A 26147-nucleotide genomic window follows, 5' to 3' on the forward strand; every position below is an offset into this window, starting at 1 on the left:
TAGTAGATAGGTGGTCACGCAGAGGAAGTTGTGTGTAGTTATCAAGATTACACAAAAAACTATATGAGAGATGTGGAAGGATGTGGTATGGGTCAGGGAAGAACTCATTATGGATCTTGATGGAAAAAAGTCAAGATATTTTTGAGTGTGTGCAATTTGGTGCGGATTCAAATAAAAAAATCAAGGAGTGAATTTGAATTTGGTTCCATAAGAGGCCTTGGTGGAGGAATGTATGAATGGCAGTTTGGTTTCTGTATGAATCTGCACCCCCTGATCCGATATCTAATTTAGATTGGACACACACATATGTAAAATAGGATATTCACATCGTGTGACTTGTGCAGTCGTGCATGACTTTGATAATAGAGATCAGGCAGAGCTGATAATGGGTTCAATGGCTCATCTCTGTCATTGATTAGTCAAGGGAGACCCCTGAAACAAAGTGGCCAATGGCCCCACTGCCCCTTCTGCCTGTCTGATCAGTGGATGAATAGCCACTGAGGCAGCTGTTGTTTATATTTATCCTCACTATGGCGTCTCAATGAAGATAGATTAAATAAGCTTTGGGCTTTTGAAAAGATTAAATTCAGTTTGTTTTGAGGAGGCACTTGGGTAAGTGTGATTAACCCATCCGAAAGCTCAGTTGATCACAGACGTGGTGTGATGCTTAATGATGCCTGATATGAGTTTGGTTTATTAGTCTGTCTTGTTGGCCTCTCCTGCAGTAAACACAACAATTGCCACCTGGTGTGAATCTGTAAATATACTGAGCTCAAACATTAATAATTGGGAAAATCCAATTACTGCAGTTTGAATAATGAGATTTCCATGCTGTTGTAATAGTCTTAAAAGATCGTATGACCAGAGGCTCCTTGGAAGAACTTGAGACCATCACTTTAATTTCCTCAGATAAGCGCCTGACATCATTCGTTTCCACTGACGTCGCTGCGTGTTAAGTCATTTCTCGCATTTGGGCTCATTACGATGCAGAAAAGGGGAACAAAGGTCATTTCGAAAGAATTGCAAGTAATTCTATGGAAGTTTGTCCCGCCCTCCCCCTCCTCCGAAAAGAAGAGGGGATGAGGGCGCTCCCAGCAGCCTCCCAGGTCCGAGTGAGTCAGGGCACAAACTTTACGCACGAGTTTTCTCCCAGAGCGCAGCAGCACTGAACGATCACAGACCCGAGGTAGGAAACATAACCTTTCATGATTATAAACTGTACAAGTTATCATACGAGTTAACGCACGGAGCATTTCGATATCCACTTGACGAGTCCCTCGGGACAGCTCGTGGGACAAATATTTAGATTAAACTCTCTGTGATGTGGATTTTAGATCTTGGATCATATTTATTTAAAACGTGTTTTAAATATGGTGCGTCAGGTTCTGACGTGACAGCCCAGGGAATGAGATGAGCCTAATTCCTAAACTTCTGATGCGAAGTTCACATGCTGAAGTCACGTCGTCTTTTTTCCAACACGCTGCAGTGAAGTGAAGCTGAAGTTTATATGCGCGCACTTTGCAAGTTTTTATTTAATTCATTTCTCGTCATTAAAATACTCAGGAATTGAATGTTCAACTTGTTTTGCTCCTGGGTTGGTCCCCAAGTAATTGGTTGTGTTTGCACGCGTGCATGTGTGTGCGTGCGCGTGCCACCGTGCGTAAAAAAAAGGATAAAGGTCATTTTTTTGTTTTTGACAAGAGGGCACACAGTGGCTGTTAGAAATACTTTGCAGGTCATAACCTGATCTGAACAAACAACACCACACGCTCTTTTTTTCATTCACATAAAACAGACCTGTCAAGTATCGGGAAAAGTTCACACAGACCAGATGCATGTTCCTGATCACCTACTGGCTCCGTGTCTGTGTTCAGTGTTCCTTTCACTTGCTCTGGATGTTACCGAGAGAGAGATTGGGAAGTTGGTGCTTAACACTGTTAATGCTCCACAGAAAAAAGACTGGAGCAAGATCTAGTATAATGATTTCGTGCCCACATTCACACAAAGACATCATTGATTCCCTAAACGGAGCTGAGGTGCAATTTGAGTTGTTCTGTGGCTTCGCCTGGATTATGTAAGAAAACTTTAGATCATATTGTTGACCTCTATAGAGTTTTATTTTGACTCTCAAATAGAGGCAGGAATGGTGGAAATAGATTCCCCCAGACTGATTCACTAGAAATAACCACTTTAGTCATAAGTCATACACCTGAGTAGCTTTGCTGTACCTGCTGAAGCAGTGTCGCTACAATTCCTGTTTCTGTTGAAGAAAACGTTATCTGTGAACAGCTGCTCTTCTCTTGGTGGGAGTATTTTTCCAAGGGCATGGAGTTTAGGATATGTTTGGGGAAATGTGATAACAAAAGAGGCTGCGGAAAGAGCACTGAAAATATTTAGACACATTTCAGAAGGAAATGTCTGGTTTGTCATGCAGATTTTGAATTAAGCTGTATATTTTTTTGCATGAAATCTCACAGTCTCTTGGCAGAAATGGAAGCGGTGAGGAAAAACAGGAAAAGTGAAATAAAAAACATCTGGTTTTCAATATTTTCTCTGTTTTGAAGTCACATCTCCTAAACTCACAGGATGAGGCCTGTCACATCATGACTGTGCATGACAAGAAGAGAATAGATATAGAAATCCAATTCATCCAATGCATTTATAACTATATATGCTTTGTTTTACTTTACACACTATTCTGTGTCAGAGTTGATTACAATAACACCTCGGTTAATTCATGCAAAATGTTATTTCTGCGAGAGAACCTGAAACAGTTTCTGCCTCACCAGCTTTTCTTCAAATGACTGAACAGTAATTGCACAACATCTCCACCAGATTCTGGGGAAGTAGACAATTCTATGACAATGCACATGCTGCAAATAGATAACCCGTATAAGCCTTTCTGTGCAGAACACAATCAACACTCTGTTTCTGTTAGGCCAAGGATAATATTGTCATAAAAGGAAGGGTTTGTTATTTCTTCTCTGTTTTTTCTTTTTTTTCAACAGCTGATGATTTTGTTGGGTTATTATTGTGCATATTTCCATCAGCCAGTCTGACTTATCACTAAATGTCCATGTGCAAACAAATCACAGCTTTCATTCCCTTTTGTGCCAAACGATTGGGTGTAGAGATGTGGTCAAATGAAAGCAGACAGGTTATTAAGTTAAAAATGTTAGTTTTTTATATAAGCTCTGAAAAGCTAAAACAATGACCAGTTATTAAACTGCAGCATTAACCACTGTTTACCTCCACAGGCTGAAAGACTAACTGATTTCTCATCTGGAGTAAAATATCAAGAAGAAGCGAAGATCACTTTGAGGAACTAACTTGGAATACTTCTTCTTTTTGTGTGTATTTTTTTAAATGCAAAATGAACATTCAGAAGGCGACGTTGTTTTTATGGTGGGTGACTCTGTGCATGGATTTCTGTCTCAGCCAGAAAGACTGCACAGGAGTGGACTGTCCTGTTCCTCAGAACTGCCTTGATACGGTTCTGGAGGCAGGTGCCTGCTGTCCCACCTGCACACAGACGGGCTGCACCTGCGAGGGCTATCAGTACTACGACTGCATCCAAGCAGGCTTCCGGAAAGGGAAAGTCCCGGAGGGGGAATCTTACTTTGTGGATTTTGGAAGCACCGAATGCTCCTGTCCCCAGGGAGGGGGGAGAATAAGCTGCCATTTTATCCCGTGCCCAGAAATTCCCCCCAACTGCATTGAAATTTTACAACCTGCAGATGGGTGCATGCAATGTGGGCGAGTTGGCTGCACCCAGGGCAGCAAGAAATACGAGGCAGGACAGTCTTTTCAGAGGGATCAGTGCCAGGTTTGCCACTGTCCAAGTGACGGTGGAAGGTTAACGTGTTCACCGATCCCTGGCTGTGACCTTCGTAGGGTTAATACGCCCGTGGGTACGACCATTGAAAACAACAACCCCGTGAGAGACATTAGCGGTCGTCATGGCGGCCAACAAACCAGTGCTGTGGAACCTCTCTCCAAGCTGGAAATGGGAAACACTCTGCCACTGTATAAGCAGGACCCACCCAGTTTTGGCACAGAGGATTATGACTACACAGTGGTTGAGCCAACATCTCCCACAATCCAAGATCTGGCCCCAGCGCTGGAGTCTACTACAGTACCACCAACTCCTCCAGAGTCAAGCTCCACTTCCTCCAGCTCGCAGGACGACAGGAGACAGGAGACGAGAGGAAAACAGAGCAGCCCGACTCCAGCGAGCAGCGGAGAGGATGAAGTCACACACAGCGTTGCTCCAACCGCGACCAAAAGATCAACACTGCAAACAGCCACAACCACACAGAGAGTGACCACAGAGAACCACAGGCTGCCACAGGAGGTCGGAGAGAGGACCATTAGACAAAACAGAGTGGTGCAGGACACTTTAAAAGACACAGGGAACACCGTCCACGCTAACAAGGCGGGCAGGCACTTCGGCCATCACAAACGTAGTCAAGACAGTCACACCACAAATCATGGCGGCCTCGCTTCTGCCGGTAATAAGGGACAAGGACAAGCCCCAGTGGAACCCCAGCAGACGCTCGGCAGAGAGGAGCAGGGCTCATACCCCACAGTCCAGTTCAGTCCCACCAGCAGGGCCCCGGTCCGGATGAGAGAGGATGACGATCAGCCTCAGAGACAGGCGCAGACCCTCCACAACTACCAGACTCAGGATGTTGGAGACCCTCGAGGTAAGTTTGACAAAGTTCTGAACTTTTATGATCAGCGGTGACATGAATCAGCTGAAAGCAGGTACATTTAAAAGAAATCCGAGACATTAAACCTTTATGATTAATTCAGAGCCCACATCATAATACATCACAACGAGGATGTTATATGACCGAGTAATGGCTTGTGTTTGGCTGCTACGTTTTCACAAGACATCTTCCTTTCCCTCCTCTCACATCCTGTGTTTTGAGCAAGAATTCATAATTACTCCATTCTTGCTGGCAGTGGTCCAGGAAAAACAATTATCTGTGGAAAGTCTGTTTTCCCCAGATAGCATTTATCCACCTTGCTGAAGAGAAAATGACTATACTTAGCGTGGATTCATTTTCATGCAGTCAAGTTGAGAGAATGCAATATTTATTTCTCTAGAGGTGTGCAACAGCAAGTTATACTGGTGAGACCGGTCCCACGGTTACATTAGTGTGTTTCTAATATGTCCAATAGATTCTGAGAGAGCAGCTGAAATTTCGAATCGTTCCCCCACTTTGGTTATTTGGGGTTTTACCTCCTGCCATGTTTTTCATGTGATTATCTGCATGTTCTCAAACAGCTCTATCCATAAATACTCATGGCATATATAGGCCAATATACTGCAGGCACTGGGATAGAAAGCAGATGATGAGGTGATTATTAAAATAAGTTACACTGCAAAGGAAACTATGAGACTTTTCAATTTATCTTCCCTATATTAATCTCATACAATGCCATATCCCAATTTTGGTTGCTTAAGTTCTAATGAAGAGTCAGATTTTTTTGCATTTATAATAAGTGTTAATGATTTATAACTTCCTGCCAAAGAAAACTCATTATTTTGCCTTAATTTATAGCCTTAAGACACAAGGTAGTTTAATTTTTCCCCCCAAGTGAGCTAAATTATGAATGAGTGAATTTATTAAACCTGTCGTTTTTATCCTCGTCACCACTTTAGAGACTGAATTACTAAAGAAAAAATTAGTGAGATTTTGTTGAGCAAACCACAACCTATAGTTAACTTGCTTTACAACTGTCTGATTGTTGTTGAGACCTGTCAGGACCTTTCTCTCCTTTCAGCAACTGGCCACCACAGGTATGTATAGTACATGCATGCTGAATGCACACGTGAGGTATGTCTGTGGGAGTGAACTTCAGAGGCACCCGTCAAGTTAATTCTCCAGCGTGAATATAGGTTAGAAACTGGCAAATTATTTATTCACGGAGAAAAAAAACTGATTTGCTTTGACAGACATCCTCAAAGGTTTCCCCACACGATCCATAAATGCATTAGGATGAAGTCCAGCTATTCATATCTAAGTTATAGCTTCACGGTGGAAGGTTTGAGGAGGATGGATTTTCCTCCAGGAATAATGAGCTTAAACTATTTGGTCTGGCGGCTCAGTTTGAAGGCTGGAATGACACTGGCAGGGTTCACCGGTGAAGGTCATTGGACAAAGTGAAGCTCTCCAAAGCAAATGTCATGTTGTAGCACAGACAGGAAAACTCCAGCTGATAAGGCCCCTGACTAATGCCTGTTATCGCCATTAGCTGAGTCCGCCAGAGTTATTTGAAGAGGGAAAGAGAAATATCAAGCACAAAACCATTTTCACCAATATATGAGTCGCCTTCGCTGTGGAACAAAGTCAATAACTCCTTCTCATTAGCCCTCGCTCTCTCCAAGCAGACGCAGTGTGTGCGTGCTCGGGAGGGGGATGGGACTGTTAAGGCTTTCTGATGCCGGGCTGGACCTGGTATAGGATTTCGTGGGGGTTGTACCTGTGAGCGGCATAATACCCATGTGATGAATGAGACCACTGTTGTGGCTTGATTGCCAGACGCTACTCACTGCTCCCTCACGAGCCGGTGTGATTACCCGTCTCCCGTGAGGCCGCCGGCTCCCCAATCTTCCTGGTAATCACCTCATCTGAGAAACACCTCTCCAAGCATGCTATTCTCAGCAACTTCCCTCCCTACTTAACCAACCGTAATGTTGAACTGTACCAGAAGGATACTACATGGGAATAAGTCGATAAAACACACGGCTGTAGCATAATTACCATCACAAGCACTTGTTTTTTTACCAACAGCACTGTCACAACATGCTGCATATGGGAGTGGGATGAGGAGATGTATAATTTTCCTTAGGATGAAACACAGGGTGAATTCCCCAGCGAGGGCCATGTGACAGTTCACTCCAGTGCACCACTCCTGTGAAGATTAGTTTGAAGAGCATAGATCATTCTGGTTAATCACGGGTGCCTTCCGGGTCATTTCCAGGAAATTTGTCCCGTCTCCTGCATCTGCAACATGTCCTTAGTGAAAAACCGCCTGATCCACATGTCACCCGCACTTATAAATAAAAAAAACATCTGCTCCAGAAGCAGGAAAACACTCATAAAGAAACCAACTGTGTAAGTAGAGATTGGTGATAAACTGTAACACAAAAAAAGATTTGCCTCTTGCACTCATCTAATAGCATTAAGGCAAAATCCAGCTGTTTTCAGATGTTTTCAGATCTGGGACACAAGCAGTCGTTCATGTTAACTCTAAAAATGAAGTACTGGAAACCTTTATGAAATAAACTCGTATTTTTGCTTCATTGAAATAATTTCTATTAAGGAAAAACAATTCATTCTAATGGGACATATGAAATTCATTCCTCGGGTCCAAAGTCAGTATTTCTCCTGGCAAGAAATGAGCAAATTTCCTGTGTTCTGGTGTGTGAACAAACCCTGCAATAAATAAGGATTAATAAGGCAACGGGAATCAGGTTCAAATTACAGGACTGGGGAGAATAATTGGTCCGAGGCGTGCAGTGGGCTACACTCTAACATGTTTACTATGCAAAACAAGTCTGTAATGCAGATGTTGCATGGCAGAAACTTGCCTGGGTGTGTCGTGAGGCATCTTTAGGAAACAAAAAACTATAACTTGCAATAATTCAATACACCATTAGTGACAAGTCCGGACAGAGTGTGTTTCAGTGTTTTAGGTGATCTAACCACAGAGAGGTGTCATTGAAATGGATGTTAGCATTTAAAACCATCAAAAGACCCAGGTAAGCCTTCAGGGGCTTGCATCAACTATAACCCCGGCTAAGACAGCAAAAATGTGGATCACACGATTGTCGGCTTACAGTCTCAGTGAGATCAAGACAAAAGTTGTCAATAATTGAACCCGGGATCGGCCGTTTTGAGAATGAAGTCATGGTGATAGCAGGGGAGGCCTCCCTGTTATGTCACAGCCAGCTGTTCTCGGGACATGATTATGTGTTTCAGAAGACACGATATCTCTGCAAGTACTCATGTCGGAGGTGAGAAGAACATGGTTTCACTCCCTTCTCTACACACACACACACATTCTCAAGCTTTCAGCATCAATCATCATGTTCAGCCACACGAGTCTGTATGTGGGAGACCCTCGCCATGTGTGCTGTTATCCACATATCCTGTTCTCTCCAGCCCACCTGTATTGTAAATCACTGCCACAAAGCCCACAAAAGAAAAGATACATGAGCCTTCATTAGTGGCAGCACACTGCTTCATGACACCTCCAGGCATGTTGAGAGTTGCCCGTCTTTGTTGTTATTCTAGTTCCATGTTTTCAGAGGGTGCAATGTCCCCAGTTTGGGATTTGGACGAGACAAAAGCATCTGGCGTCTAATGGACAGATATAATGACAGGTCTGGAACAGAAAGATGCTCCTCAGTCACATCAAGTGTATATTTTAGATCCCCCATGCTCAATAAATCAACTTGGCTAATTGATGCCATGAAGGCGATCTGGTTAGACTCAAGTATAACTGGGGCCAAGATGGTTCATCATTGTTTTCATCCCCAGTAGATAATTTTGTGAAACATAGTCTCTCTCCAAAGTCATTTCGTCCACTAAATGCTTTATAAACATAGTCATGAAGTGAATGTACTTTACCTCTGTATACATTCCACATTCTGGAGGGACACATGGAGCAAATTTGTGTCCTCATAATGACAAGTGAACTGATACCACCTGGAGAAAATGAATAGGAGGCAAAGGAAGGAGGATGAATAATCGTGCTCTCTGTCTTTTAATGTACAGTCACTCAGGCTGGAAGGGACTTGTTTAACTGCACGGCTGGCAGAGATACTGTAGTTTTGTATGAAAGAGTCATTGTGCTTCTTGGAGGTTGAGACTTTCTCATTTCTAAACCTTTAAATTAAGCAGACTGCGGCCGTCATGCGCTCGGCTCTGAGTAACGGCTTTGATCTCAGTATGTATAGGTAAGTCGAGGAGAGGTATTTCAAGAAAAATAAATGTGGAAGTTAAAATGTGAGCATGATCTTGGGTTCTCTCGATCTCTGTGCTGTGTGTCATTGATTTAGAAATCCAATAAGATATTTTCTTGATCTTCCCTCGGTGCGGCCTCCACCCTCTTAAGGCTTACGCTGGAAAAGCCCACTAGAGATCAATCAAAGCTTTTGGAAGGTTGTTGGAGTTACACAGTGCATTGCAGTGTCAGTTGGTTCAGACTGACACACTGCAGGATGTCAAAAACTAAACAATGAACTGACATGAAATTGAATACAGTCCTTCCTGGTCCTCAATATGAAGTCTACTAACTAGGAGGATCTTTTTTTTCTGTTGCCACCATGAGGTTGACATTTTTGGTTTTGAGCCAATGCTGAATGGAAATGGTTCAGACATTCAACTGCAAAAAAAACTTTCAGTTGAGCTCTTATTGTCAAGTGCTAAATAGCAAATGTTAGCATGCAACCCAACTAAACTAAATTTGTAAACAAGGTCAACATTACTTGATTAGCTTGATAAAGTTGTAATTGTGTTAGCATACAGACATTAGCATTTAGCAATGTCTGTATTGCCCCAGCCATCCCCTATGAGACAGTGCCAAGAGTGCAGATAGAGAATCTGTGTGTGCAAGTGAACATCCTAAAGACCCGTAGTTTAATTGTTAAAGTTAAAAACACTTTGCAATGTCAGGACACAAAGCAAAACAGGAGGTTAGACCAGAGAGGTGGTCAGAGTCACACCATCTGCAGCACCGGGAGAAATCCTTCCCCTGTCGGTGACTGTTAACAGTTCCATAAAGATTTTACTGTCCTCGGTTGGCAAACAGAATTGAGTATAAACCCAGTAAATAACGCTTTTACTGTCTGCCGAGCTCCCACCTCCGACAAGATAGGCTCCCAAAAAATAAAACAAAAATATTGGATAATTTAATTTAGAGTTAAAAAGCTCAGTACACACTTGAGGTTCTCGATGACAAAAACATATTGTGTTTTGTGTACATGTACATGTAAGAGCGTAACATCCTTTGAGGTGTGACTTTCTGAGAAGTCATGAGTTGTCCTGGGTTGTGTCCTCTACTGTAGCACAGGAGCCACAAATCAAAGCAGGAATGCGCTCGCCTGTTATTGAAGGAACACATGTATTTCCCCTGTTAACTGGATGGTGTGCTTTTGCTTTGTCTGCTCCTTGACCCAGTTTGAAATGAAGTGCTAATGTGTTGCTCCTTCACTCCGCTCCAGCTCTGATAAGCCAGCATGAAACGAAAAGGGACAATTTTTCCTCTGAAGTTAATCGAGTCTGGGCTTTCATACCTCTGCCTGCCAATGAAAGTGAGAGCAGAGACATGGAGTCTGAGAAGAATAACACGGGTTGTACCTGCTATTCTCAACATGTAGTCTCCAAAATAAGCTCTAAGTCTATTTCTGTAACACAAGCCTTCCAGGGAACATGAGATTTAGTTGCTCTTCAAATTTCCTATTGCCACATTATACAGCATCTCACTGATGTGATCCTGTGATGGTGTAACTGTCCTGTTCCAGTTCAATTCACATTGTAACCATTGTTTCATGTGATTCCTCTGAAGCGCTGGCCTTTAACTGACTGGGAATAAATCTGGATCTGGGTGTTTTGTGTTTCATGGCAGTGTCTGCCAAAGAGCTGGTGAAGACCTGCTGTGAGACAGGGGAGAAATGGGCTTCAGCTAATGGTCACTGCAACAACATGGAGCCACCTGCAGGAGATAGACACTCCATCTGCTGGTAAGGCCATTATTAAAAAAGCAGGGTATTGTGAATGTGTCATGATTAAGTTGAGGGATAAGATTTTGGTGAGGGTTTAAGTCAATGGTAAGTAACAAGGATAGCTGCGCAACCTTGCTAGGGTTAGGGTGTGTACGTGTGTGTTTGTATGTGTGTGTGTGTGTGTGTGTTAGTGTGCGTGTTAGTGTGCGTGTGTGGGCGGGTGTGTTTCTTGAATTACTTAAATATAAAGAAGATAGTTTTGTCCGACTGGGGTATTGCACAGTGCATTGCCCCTTCTGGTGCTTTTCATTTATCTTAGTTCTCGTAATTTAATAAACCACACTGTAAATCATCTTCAGGCAAAACGTAATTTACTGTCGATCTTTTTAACTGGACTTAACAAGCTAATTTAAAGATATATTACACTCTGTTAAATGTACATTAAATGTTCCTCTTCACTCACAGTTAAGTTCTCTTTTCTCTGGAAACACTGACTGGTCCCCTGAGGTCCTGCTTATAAATTATTAAAATTCAATCTTATTTCCCCCCCCTCCCTCCATAATTAAATTCATAGAAACTTGAAGCAGTTCAGTCAGGTCAGTATCAGCTCTCATGGGAAGAGCTGTCAGCCCACTTGTAGTTGTAGGGCCACAGCTGTAATCCAAACACTTCTGCACTTCTCTCTAATGTTTCCCTCCCTCTGCCAGGACTGCTCAACAACAATGCTGCCGCAGCTCCCTGAGAGAAGGCCGGTGTTTGGCTGGAATGAATGCAGCGCGAGGGGGGAGTACGTGTGAAGAGGACGCCGGAGATAGATGCAGGATCGATTCCTACAAAGCAAGTATCTGTGATGAGATACCACGGCAAAGGGCAAACTGAGTTCACAGCCAAACCTAATGACCATTTCTAACTGAGCCTAATACAGTCGCAATTAGCGGTTGAAATGATATTATTCACTTAAGCATTGAAAACATGTGTTGGTGGTATTTCTCTGTAGCCGTCTGAGCAACTTTCATTCTCCATCTCTCCTCTGAGGATTGCTGCTGCGGTGCCAGTTCTCTGTTATTTAATTACCTTATTTAATTTAGACTAAATGATTTAGGTCCAATTACAACTGAAGATTCCCACAGTCCTGATGTTTCCGTATCTTCAAAGCCGCCCTCAGCAGTTTGAACTGTCAGATGTCGGGCTTGTCTGAAACCGGGGAGACATGAACGAATAAGTAATGTGGTAAAACAGTAGCAGTGGGATTATTTTCTTTTACTGCTCAAGTCGTAGTGGCATGTAACTCTACAGTGTTCGTCATGAATCTGAAAACCACTCATCCTGACCTCTGTGTTGCTGGATACTTACTCACCCCCTCCGAGGCCCTTTAGCGGTGTGGGGGTCATATTGACTTAATGCCGCAGTGCAGCTGTTAAATATTGGCTTTCACCACCTTTCTGTGGGACCCCTGTAGATTAAGTAACATTATGCCATCTATAACCACCCCACATCACAGCGGCCATTACCACAGTTTTATGTTTCACCGTGACCCATGTTCTCTCAGAGGTGATCTCGCTGAGAGCTACAGGGAAACAGAGCGAGAGCCTGTGAGCAAGAGGACACTTGTCTTATATTAAAACTTGTAACTAAAGCAGGAGCCAACAAGACCATAATAACATGTGGATGTAGGTAATGTTTAGTTTGGTGTGTTACCAACGCTAACACGTGCCAATTCCCACCGAGAACAAAGTCTAGCTCAGCAAAGTTTTGAGGTGATGATGGCGTTTGATGAAAACTGACGTGATCACCAACGTTTTTACCGTTCATCCTGAAGGAAACATGAATGGAAAACCAATTTCATAGTTGCTTTGATTTGAGTCAAAACCTCAAAAGTCAACCTCATGGTGGCGCCAGAAGAAAAGTCACCAAAAGGATCAGCAATGTCGTTACGGTTCATCCTCTGGGAACCATGAGTCAATCCGTCTCATAGATGTTATTTGTTGTCATAAGTCGAATCAAATTTCTCGGTTATCCTCTGATAGAAATACATCTCAGTGCAAAACGATGTCAGCCTCAGGGTGGCACTAGAGGCAGCTATCTTCTTCCTCTGCAGACCAATGTGTTGGTATAAAATGAATGGCATATTAGTCCATTAAACTGTTGTTAACATATTTCAGGTTGGGCAAAAGTTTTTTTTAAAGTATCGCAGGCACTCTGTAGACGTGCACGATCCAGGAAAACGTGTTAAGACTCTAACTGTGTGTCCGACAGGAGTGCTGTGGCTGCTGTTCACTGGGGCTGCAGCTCCGCAGAGAGGGACATCCCTGTGAAGCCCACCACTTCCTGGGTTTCCACTGCAGACACGTCTTTCTGAACTGCTGCAAGGGGGAGGAGCACACGGCCGGGAATCAAGATGGCCGGCACACTGTCCGAGAGAGGCCCACCCAAGTTTCCAGTCCGCCGCCTAAAAAAGGTACACTCAAATAAACACTTGCACTCCTGGACAGACAGTCCTGAAATGTCCGTTTCAAGCCGAGGAGGGGGATGCAATGCAGTGAAAGAACTAATTTATAACAAAGGCAATCAATTTTCTTTATAGTAGCTGTTAAGAGGAAGCAAAGTTCACCCTGGGACTGTAATTCTAGGAAATCTAATTCATGGCTGCCCGCATGGAGTTACATTCACTTCTGTTTCAGGAAACCACTTTATTATGTGAAGTGCTCGTGTAGTGATTCAGTGTGGCGGCTTTTTTCTGCTCTTAATTCACCTTGCAACGGTTTTGTAAGTGATCAGCTGTGGAGTCACGAGTGATCTGGAACCTTGCATCAGGATTTTTTTTTTATACTTTTGCGGTAACTTGGTTTAACCACCACCATCCCATCCCCTGAGGTTTTAAACTGCTCAAAATGATACATCAGAAATTACCAGTTACAGAAACACAAAGGCAAAAATAATCATCACAATACTATTTTGTTATTCCTTGTGCTGCAATCAAGGGAAGTGCATTGAAAACTTATTTAGTATATGAATGATGAAGTGTGTGTCAATGGTGGATGCTACGTACTTATCTAAGTTTAAAAATAGGACAATAAAAGAGAAATCCTACCTATCATTTCTGCCATTGGGTCTGCCCTCTCACTGCTAAAGCTGTTTTCCATGAGGGAAATTTATAAATCTTTTTTTTATGCAGCTTTCCATCTCATCAGCCACTCTCTCCATGCTCTGCAGTATCTGACAGCCCGTACCCCAAGGAGGCCTTCTCCATCGGCGAGGAGAGGGACGTGGAGAACACGGTGGAGGGTCCTGTTGAGGTGGAGGACATGGACGAGTGCCTGATATACCAAGGCAACATCTGCCACCACAGATGTGTCAACACGCCCGGCTCCTTCCGCTGCGAGTGCTTCCCTGGATACGTGATGCAAGAGGACGCTTTCACTTGTGCACAAGGTGAGGTGGAGCCCGCCGGAATTATTTCATGACGCATGTTCTGCCAGCAGGGATTTCCAGAGATGGCCTGGCAGAGGAAAGCAGCCCTCTGTGCCATGTTGCTCTTTGAAACCTGATTTACAGTCTGCGTTTGCGTCAGGAAGACCCCATTTTGTCGTAATTTGTCAACACATTCACAGTGTACTATTTTCCTGGTCTCTTTGAGTTCCTTCCTGTCTGCAAGGCCTGATACTGCTTAATAATAGTTATTCTAATCACACACGTACATCCTTTCCTGGAGTGACAGCCCTGCTCCTAAAATCACTTCTCTTTTGTACTCACTTCTTTTACCTGCGTTTGAAAGTTGTTCTCCACTCAATCTAAAGCTGAAGGTTTGGCCCAGATGTTTACCTCAGATGTGTTTTCAGGTGACGCCGTGCACCAGGTTTTAATCTGCGGTGGCTTTCACCAACGCAAGCTTGTCTCAACAGGATACTAATGTCAGAGCTCTCAGGAAATTACAGTGATGGGATGGAGCTCCCGAATAAAACCAAATGTTTGTCTGCAGGCAGTGTTTTTTCCTGTCTCACCTTCACTGCTTTCACAAATGTTATCAACGAGCCCTACATCACTGGAGGAAGATGCAGGAGCTGCACATTCTCAGACCGCAGCATATGAGGACCTTAAATCCTGAATCTAAGCTGAAATCGTTCATGTTTCTGCAGAATCGGTGGACGAGGAGAACAGACTGAAGGAGGATGACAGAGCAGCAGAGGAGCCCACCTCGCCACTTCCCTCGCCTCCCTCCCACGCCACTGTCCCGGTCGACCCCTGCGAAGGTTAGACACACACGCCGCAGGGCCGTCAGCTCCCGATGAGCACCTCCATTCATCCGCACGGCTGAATCAAACAGGAAACGCTCATCTCGATGTGTAGAGGAGAAGCGGTCGCGGGCTGATACAGATTGACATGTTATTAATTCAAACTTAGCATTTCCATAAAACGTAATTGTGCTGCAAATGTCAAACAGAAGCGGGGAGATGGTATCAAAGGCTGGTTTGATTTCAGCATTGTCCGCTTCAAGTCTGCAATAAACCGCGCACGGTCACATTTAGTGTCTGTTGTTTGGTTTCCATGACCCCGGGGTGGAGGTCCAGCTCACTGTGGGCCAGAAGCAGGAAATACAATGGGGAAAATGGGAAATGAGAACATGGCAATGCAGTAACAAGTGTTTTCCGTGTCCCACACAGACCAACAAAGCTCTCTCTGTTTCACCATATATAGAATTTATATATTTTCCTTGACCTCACTATACAGTATTATTTCCAGGAAACAGCCCCTGTGAGCAACAGTGCACCCCAGTGGGCGGAAGGCCACAGTGCTCCTGCTCGCCAGGATTCTCCCTCAGGGCCGATGGACGCTCCTGTGAAGGTAAGAAACCCTGTTATAATGCAACTGTGCAACACCTGGATATTTTGTGCAGGTGACGGAGGGCCCTCATCTCCGTATTTGTTTTCAGCCTAAAGGAGTTTGGTTCCAGCTGAGGAGCGTTTCTTGGCGAGACTGTCTGCTTCTGATCTGGTCTCTTTCTCTGATCAGCGCCTCTAGATCTGCAGAGGAGATACAGCCCTAATCCCCTTCACTCTCAGCAACACGCCGAGATGCACACCAGAAGGAAAACACAACTGGAATAGGCTGTTTTTCTATCAGAGGGATTATCCCAACTATCCATGCATTGTCACCGTCTGCGTACCACATGTGCCCCTTTAGTTCAACTCCACTCAGAATGGCTGTGTGGTTATCGTGAGGCTGATCAACAATTCTGCTCTGTGTGTCTCGCCGGGGATTTATCCTTAAGTTGAGCCATAACCGCTGGTCTGAGTCCTGCTTGACAGTAGCCAACTGTGACTGGAGGAGCGGCTGAGTGTGGTGACAAATTTCTCATTGTGTGGAAGAAAGACCCAGTGGCTCTGCCCTTGAACTTTCCTCCAGAGGAAGGTGTGACCTGTCCCCCTTTAATCTGCTCTTTAGATTGCTGCCGACTGTTACACTCACATGTCCTTGTCTGCTCTCCATTCATCCAGCATCCTCTCCTCCTTTTAATTCTCTTTCTTCTCACTGATACATTTGTCTTTTCTTCTTCTTTTTTTTTTAAAAACATCCAGATATAAACGAGTGTTTCTCCGTGCACGCCTGCCAGCTGGACGAGCTCTGCGTGAATACTGCAGGGAGTTACATTTGTCAGAGACCGATCACCTGTCCCCCGGGATACCATATCAACAATGACATATGTGAAGGTACAAATCACCTCCTCAGCACTGAGCAACATCCAAGTGTTCCCTTTCAGCAGCAGCCTAAATACCAGCAGAAGAGTGTTTGTGTTATTTTGCGCTCACAATGCAAGGAAGCCAGGTTGTTCAGGCAAACAATCGCTTTTATTTTTAAAGTATTTTTTTTTTTCACATCGAGTGATTATGTAATTTCACATGCGAGAACACTGACAAGAGGGAATAATGAGAATTGTGACTCCAGAGAGCAACTTCCCTGGTGTTTGCTCGCAGTTAACTCTCAGTCTGCAGAGCTGCCTCGCTCGTCCTTATGGTCGAGGCCCAACTTCCAGATGCAATAGTAAGACACCCCGATACATCTCATTATTTCCATGCACCATAAATTGTTCCTTTTTTAGAAGTCTCATCCACGAAGCAGCAGCAGCGGCAGCGTTTTTTTTTCTTTGGGCCCAGCCGAGGAGATTCGGCTCATTTGCGGCTCCTTGTGAACGTAAAGAATGTTCAATCAGGCAAAATGAGAACTTAACAAGGACGTGTGTTTTTAGCGGGAAGCCTCCGAGCAGCTGGCACATCCGGAGAGCCGCACAGTGAGAGAAAAATACATCTTTGTGCTGTGCTACCTCTCCCTGGTCTTCTAAGAGATTGTAATGAAACACTCCCATTGCCTCCACTCACAAATGAAATTATCTTCCTCTCCCTTGTCTAAATAAAATGCCTCAGTTAAGAGCAGGAGTTTATTGTGCAGTCTTAACTCGATATTCAGTGTCCTCTTTTACCCGATAGTGTAAAATCAGTGCAAGCTAGTCCAGTCGATTGTCTTTCAATTCACAATTACACTGAATAACTGGTAGCAGAGCAGCTGTGGCCCAGGAGGTAGAGTGGGTTGTCCACTAAGCAGAAGGTCGGTAGTTCAGTCGCAGATGTGTCCTGGGGCAAGATACTGAACCCCAAATTACCCCTGACTGATGTACCGACAGTGTTTCAATGGTGTTTGTTAGAAAAACTGTTGTGTATAGAAGCGCTGTGTGTATGTGACTTGTACTGTAAAGCACTTTGATGGATGGATAAGACACAACTTTATAAATACAGTCCCTTCATCAGAGTAAAGGCAACATATACAAAATATTCGGTAAAAAATATATAGTCAACAGCAAACTCAATAACTCATGGCAGCATTACACTTCCTATTCCTCAATCAAAACACATTAAAGACTAATAATATTTACATTTAGAGAGTTTTTGTCTCTACCAAGGCCCAACAGTCTCCTTATAAAACCACATTTTATTTCACTCGATCCAGATTGTAAAATTCATAGGAGTCAATTTGCAGGACAAGTGAAATCCCTGTAAATCTTTCATCTACTCTATATAAATATTTAATAAATGTATGGATAAGGAGGTAAAAGGATAAGCCTGTATATAAAGGCAGGGGAATCGTGGAGTAAAAGACAGGCCTGGGGTCACGGGGTTAAATCCTCCCTGTGTGTTAACCCTTTGACCTTTTCTTGGTTCCTTGAGCTCCGTCCCTCTCCCTGGAAGCTCACTGCCGGTCTCCCACACATTTCTCCTGCTTCCTGGCTTTTCTCTCTCAGTCTCCCTCTCTCAGGTGTCAGGCTCACTCAGCTCCTGCCGACTCTGCCGGGCTTGTGTGAGGAGCAAGATGCTCAATCACTGTGTGCTGTTTAGAGACCACTGTATCCGCGGGGCCCTCTGCCAGAGCTGGTTATGGCCTCTACGCAGCAATTATGCTGGTGAAAACCTGCAAACCTGCTTGAAAACATAAAATACTCATGCATTATGCACACACACACACACACACAAAAATATGCACATTACTTTGTGTTCATTCAAGGCTGCACTGTCCCTCTTGCTTTGGTTCATACTGATGGAGGGGATGTAAATCCCTGGACAGACAGGTGTAAAGGACTCTGTGGGAGTGGACTGAAGAGTTTGCACAGGAAGCGATTCCTGCTAGTTTCACTCATTAATCTAAATCAGATCAGAATCATGATTCTAAGGTCTCAACCTTTTATGTCATGCTTTAACCCTTAAAACTGAACTGAATTGTAGACCTTTTTATTTTAGTTCATACGTTTTCTGCCAAGGATTTTGAGAAGCACTTTGTAACCTTGTTTGTATAAGTGCTATTCAAATAAATGTATTATTGTTATTATAATACAAGGTGGGTCAATTGGGTTTGGTTACAGTTGCTCCAACCACAAGTATAAATATATAGAGACCAAGACAATACAAATAGTAGAAATTCAAAATATGGAATATCGTCTGAAGGTAATTTATGTCCCTGCAGGTTGAGATAAATCCAGCTCTTAATCTTGAAATTAGCAGACCTTTAATTTATACCAAGATCGATTAACACAGATAATCTCTAATACAATTATTTCAGTCTTGATAAACCTCTGGAGTATTGACCAGGACAGCGTCAAGATAAAAAGCAGAGAAAGTGAATCACTGCACAATCTGCCATTTAACCACAGTGCCATCCAGTGGTGCTTTGTGATATCACATGTATGCGTTGAGTTAACCTACAGTGGATTATTAAACCGTTTTAATAAAAACTTTAACTGCCTGTTTTGCAGTTTAAACTCTTCCTCGTTCCTCATCAGATCCTTTATTTGTCTTCTACCACAGATATCAACGAGTGCGAGCAGAGGAGCCACAACTGTGGGTTCGGGTTTGACTGTGTGAACACCGAGGGCTCGTTCAGGTGCAACCCCAAACCTCAGTGTCCTGCGGGCTTTACCCATGATGCACAGGGCAGCTGTATAGGTAAGAGGAATTACTCTCTAAATGACATGTTTATATTATTAATAATTTCCCTTTAGAACTGTTTGTAAAGTTTCTCAGTCTTTGGCAAGAGCCGGAGAATGGAATGCATCAATTTGTTCCATGGGGATGACATCACTTCTTCTCACTGATACAGGAAATAAACTTGATGTTTGTTTGGTATAAAAAATAAAATAAAAGAAAACTCTTCATCCTACCACCTATATCAACACGTATACACAACGCAGATAAAAAAAAGTCCCACTAATCACAAAATAGACACTTTTAAAACCTCTAAATTTAATAAACCTCTAAAAGTGTTATTGCTAGATAAATATATAAATACATAAACAAGTGGAATGGCACTCAGTAGTGTGCTAACCTCCAGCAGGGCCCGGCGCTCCGAACCGAATCAATCAAGCTGCACAAAATTTCACACATGCATAGATATCAGTTCTGTAAATGTTCATGAATTGTTTATAGGGGAATTTGTGAACAACTTGCAAGTTAAAGAAATTTAAGGAGAGTTCCTGGATCTGCTCCCTGATATGGATCCACTCCAAAATTGACCGATTTCTTCTCTGATCCACGTCACATCCTTCCAAGCTTTGTGGAAATCTGTTTAGTTGTTTTTTACGAACAAACAAACACACAAGCACTATTAAAAAACAGAGGTAATAGGGGGATACAAAAGCAGGTGTGTTTGCATAGAGTCAGTGTTGTGTTGGGTTTGTGTAGATCTGTTCTGCAGCGTGCAGGTGGATCAGTGACACAGGGGTTAAATGCCACACAGACAGGAGATCAGAGCGGCTGCTGTTAGGGGCTGCAGAGGGGTGGATAAAAGCCAATCCTCTGTCCTCCTCCAGTACAAACTGATGCTGTGGAATTAGCCCCCAGGGGCAGGAACTGGGGCATGTCGAGGCAGCCGCCACCACTGGGAGAGGAGTGGAGAAGAAATGCTCTGAGAATTGAGAAAATGGAGAAAATGTCACAGACGCACACAGACAACAAAGTTATCCAGGGGAGTGCGACTGTGTGATGTGTGTTCGCTTTGAAATGTGTGGCAGAAGAAGAGCTGCCCCCCCCCCCCCCCGTCTCTCATACCCTGCCGCTGTGCCGTTGGGTCTTTCCTCCTCTTCCATCTTTCTTCACCTTTATCTCACTGACTCTCTCTCTCTCTCTCTCTCTCTCTCTCTCTCTCTCTCTCTCTCTCTCTCTCTCTCTCTCTTTCAGACCTTGATGAGTGTGCTGCTGTGGCCCAGCCGTGCAGCCCAGCGTTTAACTGCATCAACACAGCAGGGTCCTTCACGTGCCAGAGGAAGATCATATGTAGCCGTGGTTATCACGCCAGTCCTGATGGATCGCGATGTGTTGGTGAGACCATACACGAACATACCTTTGGACACACCCAGCAGTTTGTTTTTCTCATACCCCGATATTAATACAACAAATATGATCAATAATGGCGTTGTTTCCCCTTTCTCTTCACATTCACGTGTGACTCTTAGACGTGGATGAGTGTCAGAGCAGCCTGCATCGATGTGGAGAGGGCCAGCTGTGCCTCAATCTGCCTGGGTCCTATCGCTGTGAATGTCAAACAGGCTACCAGTATGACTCATTCAGGAGGATGTGTGTAGGTATGTTGGCCGACACACGTCACCCCGCGTGGCTCAGCAGCAAAGTTTCAAAAGACCCAAACTGGAGATTTTTTCTCAGTTATTTGTCTTCGTCCCACTCTCCTGCTCATTCTGTTCTCTCCTTCCTCTTCGTCCTTTTCTCCCACACTTACTGTCCAGCCACCTCTTCTTTGTCTGCCCACTCTGCTGCTCCTGTTTATTATTCTGCGGTGGCAGTGCTGCTGCTGTAGTGCAGGAGCTCTACAGGGCTACCAATCAGGTCTCCTGCCGCAGAGAGCTCCGTTCTGCTGCTGCTGCTTCTCCCTCTGTTTGTGATTCACTGTGTTGTGACTCTCATAATAATGGATTCTGCTCAAGTGTTTAGACTATCAGCAGGCAGCTGGTGTGCTCACATCGACTCGCACACAAACAGGCACAGGCATGCACGCGTACACAAAAACCCACACATGCTTGGCTACACACATGCACTCGCGCACATGGGTGCAGACGAACACAAATTGCCATACACACTGCACAGATGTGTAATGATGCTGCTTCTTCCCCTCAGATGTAAACGAGTGTTGGCGCTACCCGAGCCGTCTGTGTGCTCAGACCTGTGAGAACACCCCGGGCTCCTATGAATGCTCATGTACCTCTGGCTTCCGCTTATCCGGCGATGGCAAGAGCTGTGAAGGTGTGTGTGTCTGTGTGTGTGTGTGTGTCTGTGTGTGTGTGTTAATGTCTGTGTCTGTGGGTGTGTGTACATCCATGTGAGCATGTTGATGCATGTCATTGTATTTTTTTTGTGTGAATTTGCACGTGAAAATATGCCTGTGGGTGTGTGTGTGTGTGAGGTTCTTACACTGGGCTCATATTAAAGCTGACCACTGCACAGTTTATTGCTGAAGAGGCCTGGTTGTTGGAGATGTAACTGTATTATATTGTTTATCATGATGCCAGTGCCCTCAAGCACAAACCAGTAAAACAAATGTAATTGGCTTAATAACGACATCTTGTTTACATGTCGTGTTAAAACCATTGAACACCTCTTGATCAAATGGGTTGTGACAGTGATGAGCTCTGACCTCTCACCTCATCTCCAGACGTCAACGAGTGCTTGTCCAGCCCGTGCAGCCAGGAGTGTGCCAACATCTATGGCTCCTACCAGTGCTACTGCAGACAAGGCTACCACCTCCGGGAGGACGGACACAGCTGCGAAGGTGCTGTCCGCTCTGTTTACACATCACTCCAGTCTATACCAGTTCATGAATCAGTCTCACGGTGATTTATTTCCCTCTTGCCTCTCAGACATCGACGAGTGCTCCCAGAGCGTCGGCCACCTCTGCACGTACAAGTGCGTGAACGTTCCCGGCAGTTACCAGTGTGCTTGTCCGGAATACGGCTACACCATGTCTCCAAATGGACGCTCCTGCCGAGGTGACACCCCCCCTCCCCCCCCCCCCCTCCCGTGCACACTCTGCACTCTCATTGCTGTGTAGAGAATATTCCTCAGCGAGTTCTGCTGTGAAATAGATTTGAAAGAATGGCTCTGCGGCCGTTTAACTGTACGCAGTGTGTAAGGTACTTGTTTTGCGCTCAGATAAATATAATTGGTTCTTTTACAGTGGCTCAGTAATAACACCGTCTATAAAACTTTATTGGCCTAAAAAATCTTGTCTCACAAATTTTTTATTTTTTACTAGGGCAGTTTTGCTCATCCGCAAGGACCACTCTCTGCCGTACATGTTTCCACAGCGGGGCTTTTCCCCGAAGTTCAATTGTCTCTTAAGTAACACACGTTCCCTCGTCTCCGGGCGGTAAAGCAGTGCCTGAGAATTAACTGTGTGTTTTTAGATATCGATGAGTGCGCCACGGGGGCCAACAACTGCTCGCTGGCTGAGACCTGCTACAACATCCAGGGAGGATACCGCTGCCTCGCCCTCAGCTGTCCACCCAACTACCGCAAAGTGTCCGACACGTAAGTCCAGGCTCCGGATTAAAACCTGCACCGATTGCACAATATGACGACTCGTTGATTTTTGTGTCGTGGCTTTGTGATTAATATGCGATGGCTCATTATATGAAGAATGTCTTTTTTGAGATATTGCTTTTTATATGTGGTTGGCCGATGCTGAAGGTATGCATGCTACCAATGTAGTTATCACTGTTTTTGGGAGATATTTAATTCATAAATTTTTTAAATACCATGTTGAAGCAGCTGTCTTTATAGCAGTAGGGATAAATAACTCAAAGTATGGTTATATTCAGGGTTGTAATAGTTTCTCCTCTTTATGTCTGTAACACGTAGGCGCTGTGAGCGGATCAGCTGTCCCAACTACCTGGACTGTCAGAACTCGCCTCTGAGAATCACCTACTACTACCTCAGCTTCCAGTCCAACATCATCATCCCCGCGCAGATCTTCCGCATCGGACCCTCGCCCGCCTACTCCGGAGACAACGTCATCGTCTCCATCACGCAGGGGAACGAGGAGAACTACTTCAGCACCAGGAAGCTGAACGCCTACACGGGGGCCGTGTACCTGCACCGGCAGGTCGAGGGTCCCAGGGACTTCCTGCTGAACGTGGAGATGAAGCTGTGGAGACAGGGGACCTTCACCACTTTCCAGGCCAAGATCTACGTGTTCATCACGGCCAACCCGCTCTAACAGCTGGAGCTGAACATGGACCTTCCAGCTCACAAGGACTTTTCATATCACTGTTTGACAATGTCCTGAGATAGGCCCCCGCCTGTCCAGATTAGTTTAATCCTTCTTATGTCCAGTTGAAACTTTGCTGTAGAGTAGTCATCTGAATGTCAGTTTACGTTTTCGCTGCATAAATAGCTTGTGTTTCATATTTGAACTAGAAAAAACCTCCAACTACTTTACTTTCCTAACAAAAAAGACATTCCTTTTACCAGCTTTATCAAAACTGTAATACAAAATAACACGTATAGAGATACAAGGATATTTATGACACTGCAAGAATGACATTTGTTGCCATTGTACTGATGATCTCACCCGAATGTGAGTAAAATATAAAACAGTAGTTATTGCTTCCGTGGTCCTGTTATCAGATGATGAGTAGTTTAAAAACTATCGTGAAACCAAGAGAAACAGTTTTGTTAGAGTTTCAATAACGGTGCCTGAATGACGTTGTCTGATTTTATGCTGCGCTGCTGTTTGTGTTTTGTCTTAGAAAAAAAACTAATTTAACGTCACTCTACATGTTGTATTTTTATATATATATATATCCTGTAATCACACACGTATTAGATGGATGTATCATATTTTTTATGCTTGATTTGTAAGGTGAAAACTATTTTAGTAAAATATATATTTAAAAAACCTCACTATGTTTCTGTGAGTGTTGGCTGATGTGTGTGTGTGCGTATGTGTGTTTTTGTTTTATAATCATTTAACCGCAAGTTTCCCCTGTCAAACTTGTTGTGCACAGTAGATGGAGAGGTGAACATTAACAAGCGAAGTTATTAAAGTATATAATCCAATAATCCACTCCTGTCGGGACACGTCGGACAGTAAATATCCAGAACTTTACATACCTCCTCGCACCTTTCTCATGAAATTAGCGTCCTCCGCTGGCACGCCTCGGTTTGACGCATGCACATTTTATTACGGATAATAAAAGCGATTATGATGCAGAGATATCTTCAATAAAAATTAGTATACTCTTCTAATGGTTGTGTGTAAACTGCAAAGTTGAACTCCCATTTGCTGCAGTTTGTAACATAGGAAGAGTTACACTCCCACCTAGAGGAGGGATGCAGCCCTGCACCTTGAAATGTTGGCAACAGCAGTTCCATAAACAACACAACAGCCTCCAAACACTCAGAGGGAGCTACAGGGAATTCTCATTGTTTGTGAAGAATTTTTTAAGTATAAAAACTTGATTATCAAATGAGATTAGATGATTTTCTTTCTAACCAGTTTTACTTGGAGCTCTCAATTGACCTGCTCTGGGTTCAGAGTTCCTCCCCCACAGAGCGAAGTTGTTTTGTTTTGTAATGATGTCACTGGAGTGGTCTGCTCCTGTTTGACAGAACCTGGCCCGGAGCCAGAGCAATACTGAATATCAACCAATGGGGCCAGACGTGGTTCAAATTCGTTTTGTGCTACTGGGCCAAATTCACCATTTACCACATGGTTCACATCCAGATAACACTTTGTCTAAACCTGGATGTTTGCCAAAAAAAAGGGCCACATTTGTTTTGGGATATTCAAGCCACATTTTCTGTCTTACAAGAGGGCAACTTTAGGCTTACCTCCATTTTGTGTGGGCCACAAGAAGACCAGAAGTGGCTCATCATTGCCTGAAGCGACCCACATGTGTGTATATGTTATCTGGGCGGCCTGGGCCTGCTCTAATCATCGGAAAGGGCGTGAGTGTGTCTGTGACAGCTGTATTAACATGTTGCTCGTCCTGCTTCCTCGCCTGAGTTATTCTGTCTAAGGACGTTTCAGCGGACGACACTGATTTCAACAGCTTCTGACTTGGTGAGAATCCAACCAGCTGGTTAGTCCCAGGAACGATCAATACGGATTTCTTTTTTCCTCTGAGACTTTCCATCTGACACAATAATAGCTACGTGTGTATGAGTGACTCAGTCTCTCAGACACACCCAGTGGCTGAGATGCCACTCTCGGTATGTACGATGCAGAGCGAGGCCCCGGAGCTGTGATTGATGTGTCTTCCCCCTAATTAGCTTTATCTGCTCTTCTAGATTGGGTGGTGCTGTGTTTCAGGGGCAGTGAATCACGCATCCAGGACAGGGGAAGATACACACATCTATTAAGGGTTATGGGGACATTGACAGGAAGTTTCGACATGTGCTGGACGGAGGAAGAGGGACAGAAAGAGAATCATCGGACTGGACAGTAAGAGAAGAGACAGATAAAGTGCTGACAAATGACATATTCATCCCCTGGAATATGGGGAAATTACATATAGCTCATTACGAATAAATCAATTTACTTTTACATTACCTGTACATGTTTCTTTTTTTAAATTCTAATATGTTTAAGAGACCCGGTTTGTAAAACATCTTATATATTTTATAAATCAGTTTTAAACTCTTTACTTAAATGGCCAGCGTTTATTTAAGTATAGTGCTTGATCTTCCCACGTAAATCACTTTGTAAACAAGCTGATTATTGTCATTATTGCTGATGCTGTTAAAAATCATTCATCCTCGGCCTGGAGGGCAAGTGAGAGACGTTCTGGGAAAATCTGGGCGAGGAAAACGAAGGGGGAATGGTCTCCCTTCATTTTGTAGTAAATGATGACATG

General features: G+C 44.0%; 1 protein-coding gene across 1 annotated transcript; it reads left to right on the top strand.

The window, feature by feature from the left end:
* The first annotated feature begins 987 nt into the window (after positions 1 to 987).
* LOC128442894 (fibulin-2) lies at positions 988 to 24192 on the top strand. Its single transcript, XM_053425512.1, has 17 exons — positions 988 to 1186; positions 3258 to 4706; positions 10645 to 10759; positions 11449 to 11578; positions 12998 to 13199; positions 13955 to 14173; positions 14878 to 14991; positions 15482 to 15583; positions 16318 to 16449; positions 19090 to 19227; positions 20458 to 20598; positions 20733 to 20861; positions 21409 to 21534; positions 21944 to 22060; positions 22149 to 22277; positions 22695 to 22818; positions 23149 to 24192. Exons 2-17 carry the CDS (start codon positions 3374 to 3376, stop codon positions 23504 to 23506), a joined length of 3609 nt encoding a protein of 1202 aa, XP_053281487.1. The 5' UTR covers positions 988 to 1186; positions 3258 to 3373; the 3' UTR covers positions 23507 to 24192.
* Positions 24193 to 26147: the final 1955 nt, after the last annotated feature.

This window comes from Pleuronectes platessa, chromosome 6 (genome assembly GCF_947347685.1).
Source record: "Pleuronectes platessa chromosome 6, fPlePla1.1, whole genome shotgun sequence".
In the NCBI taxonomy this organism is placed as follows: Eukaryota; Metazoa; Chordata; class Actinopteri; order Pleuronectiformes; family Pleuronectidae; genus Pleuronectes; species Pleuronectes platessa.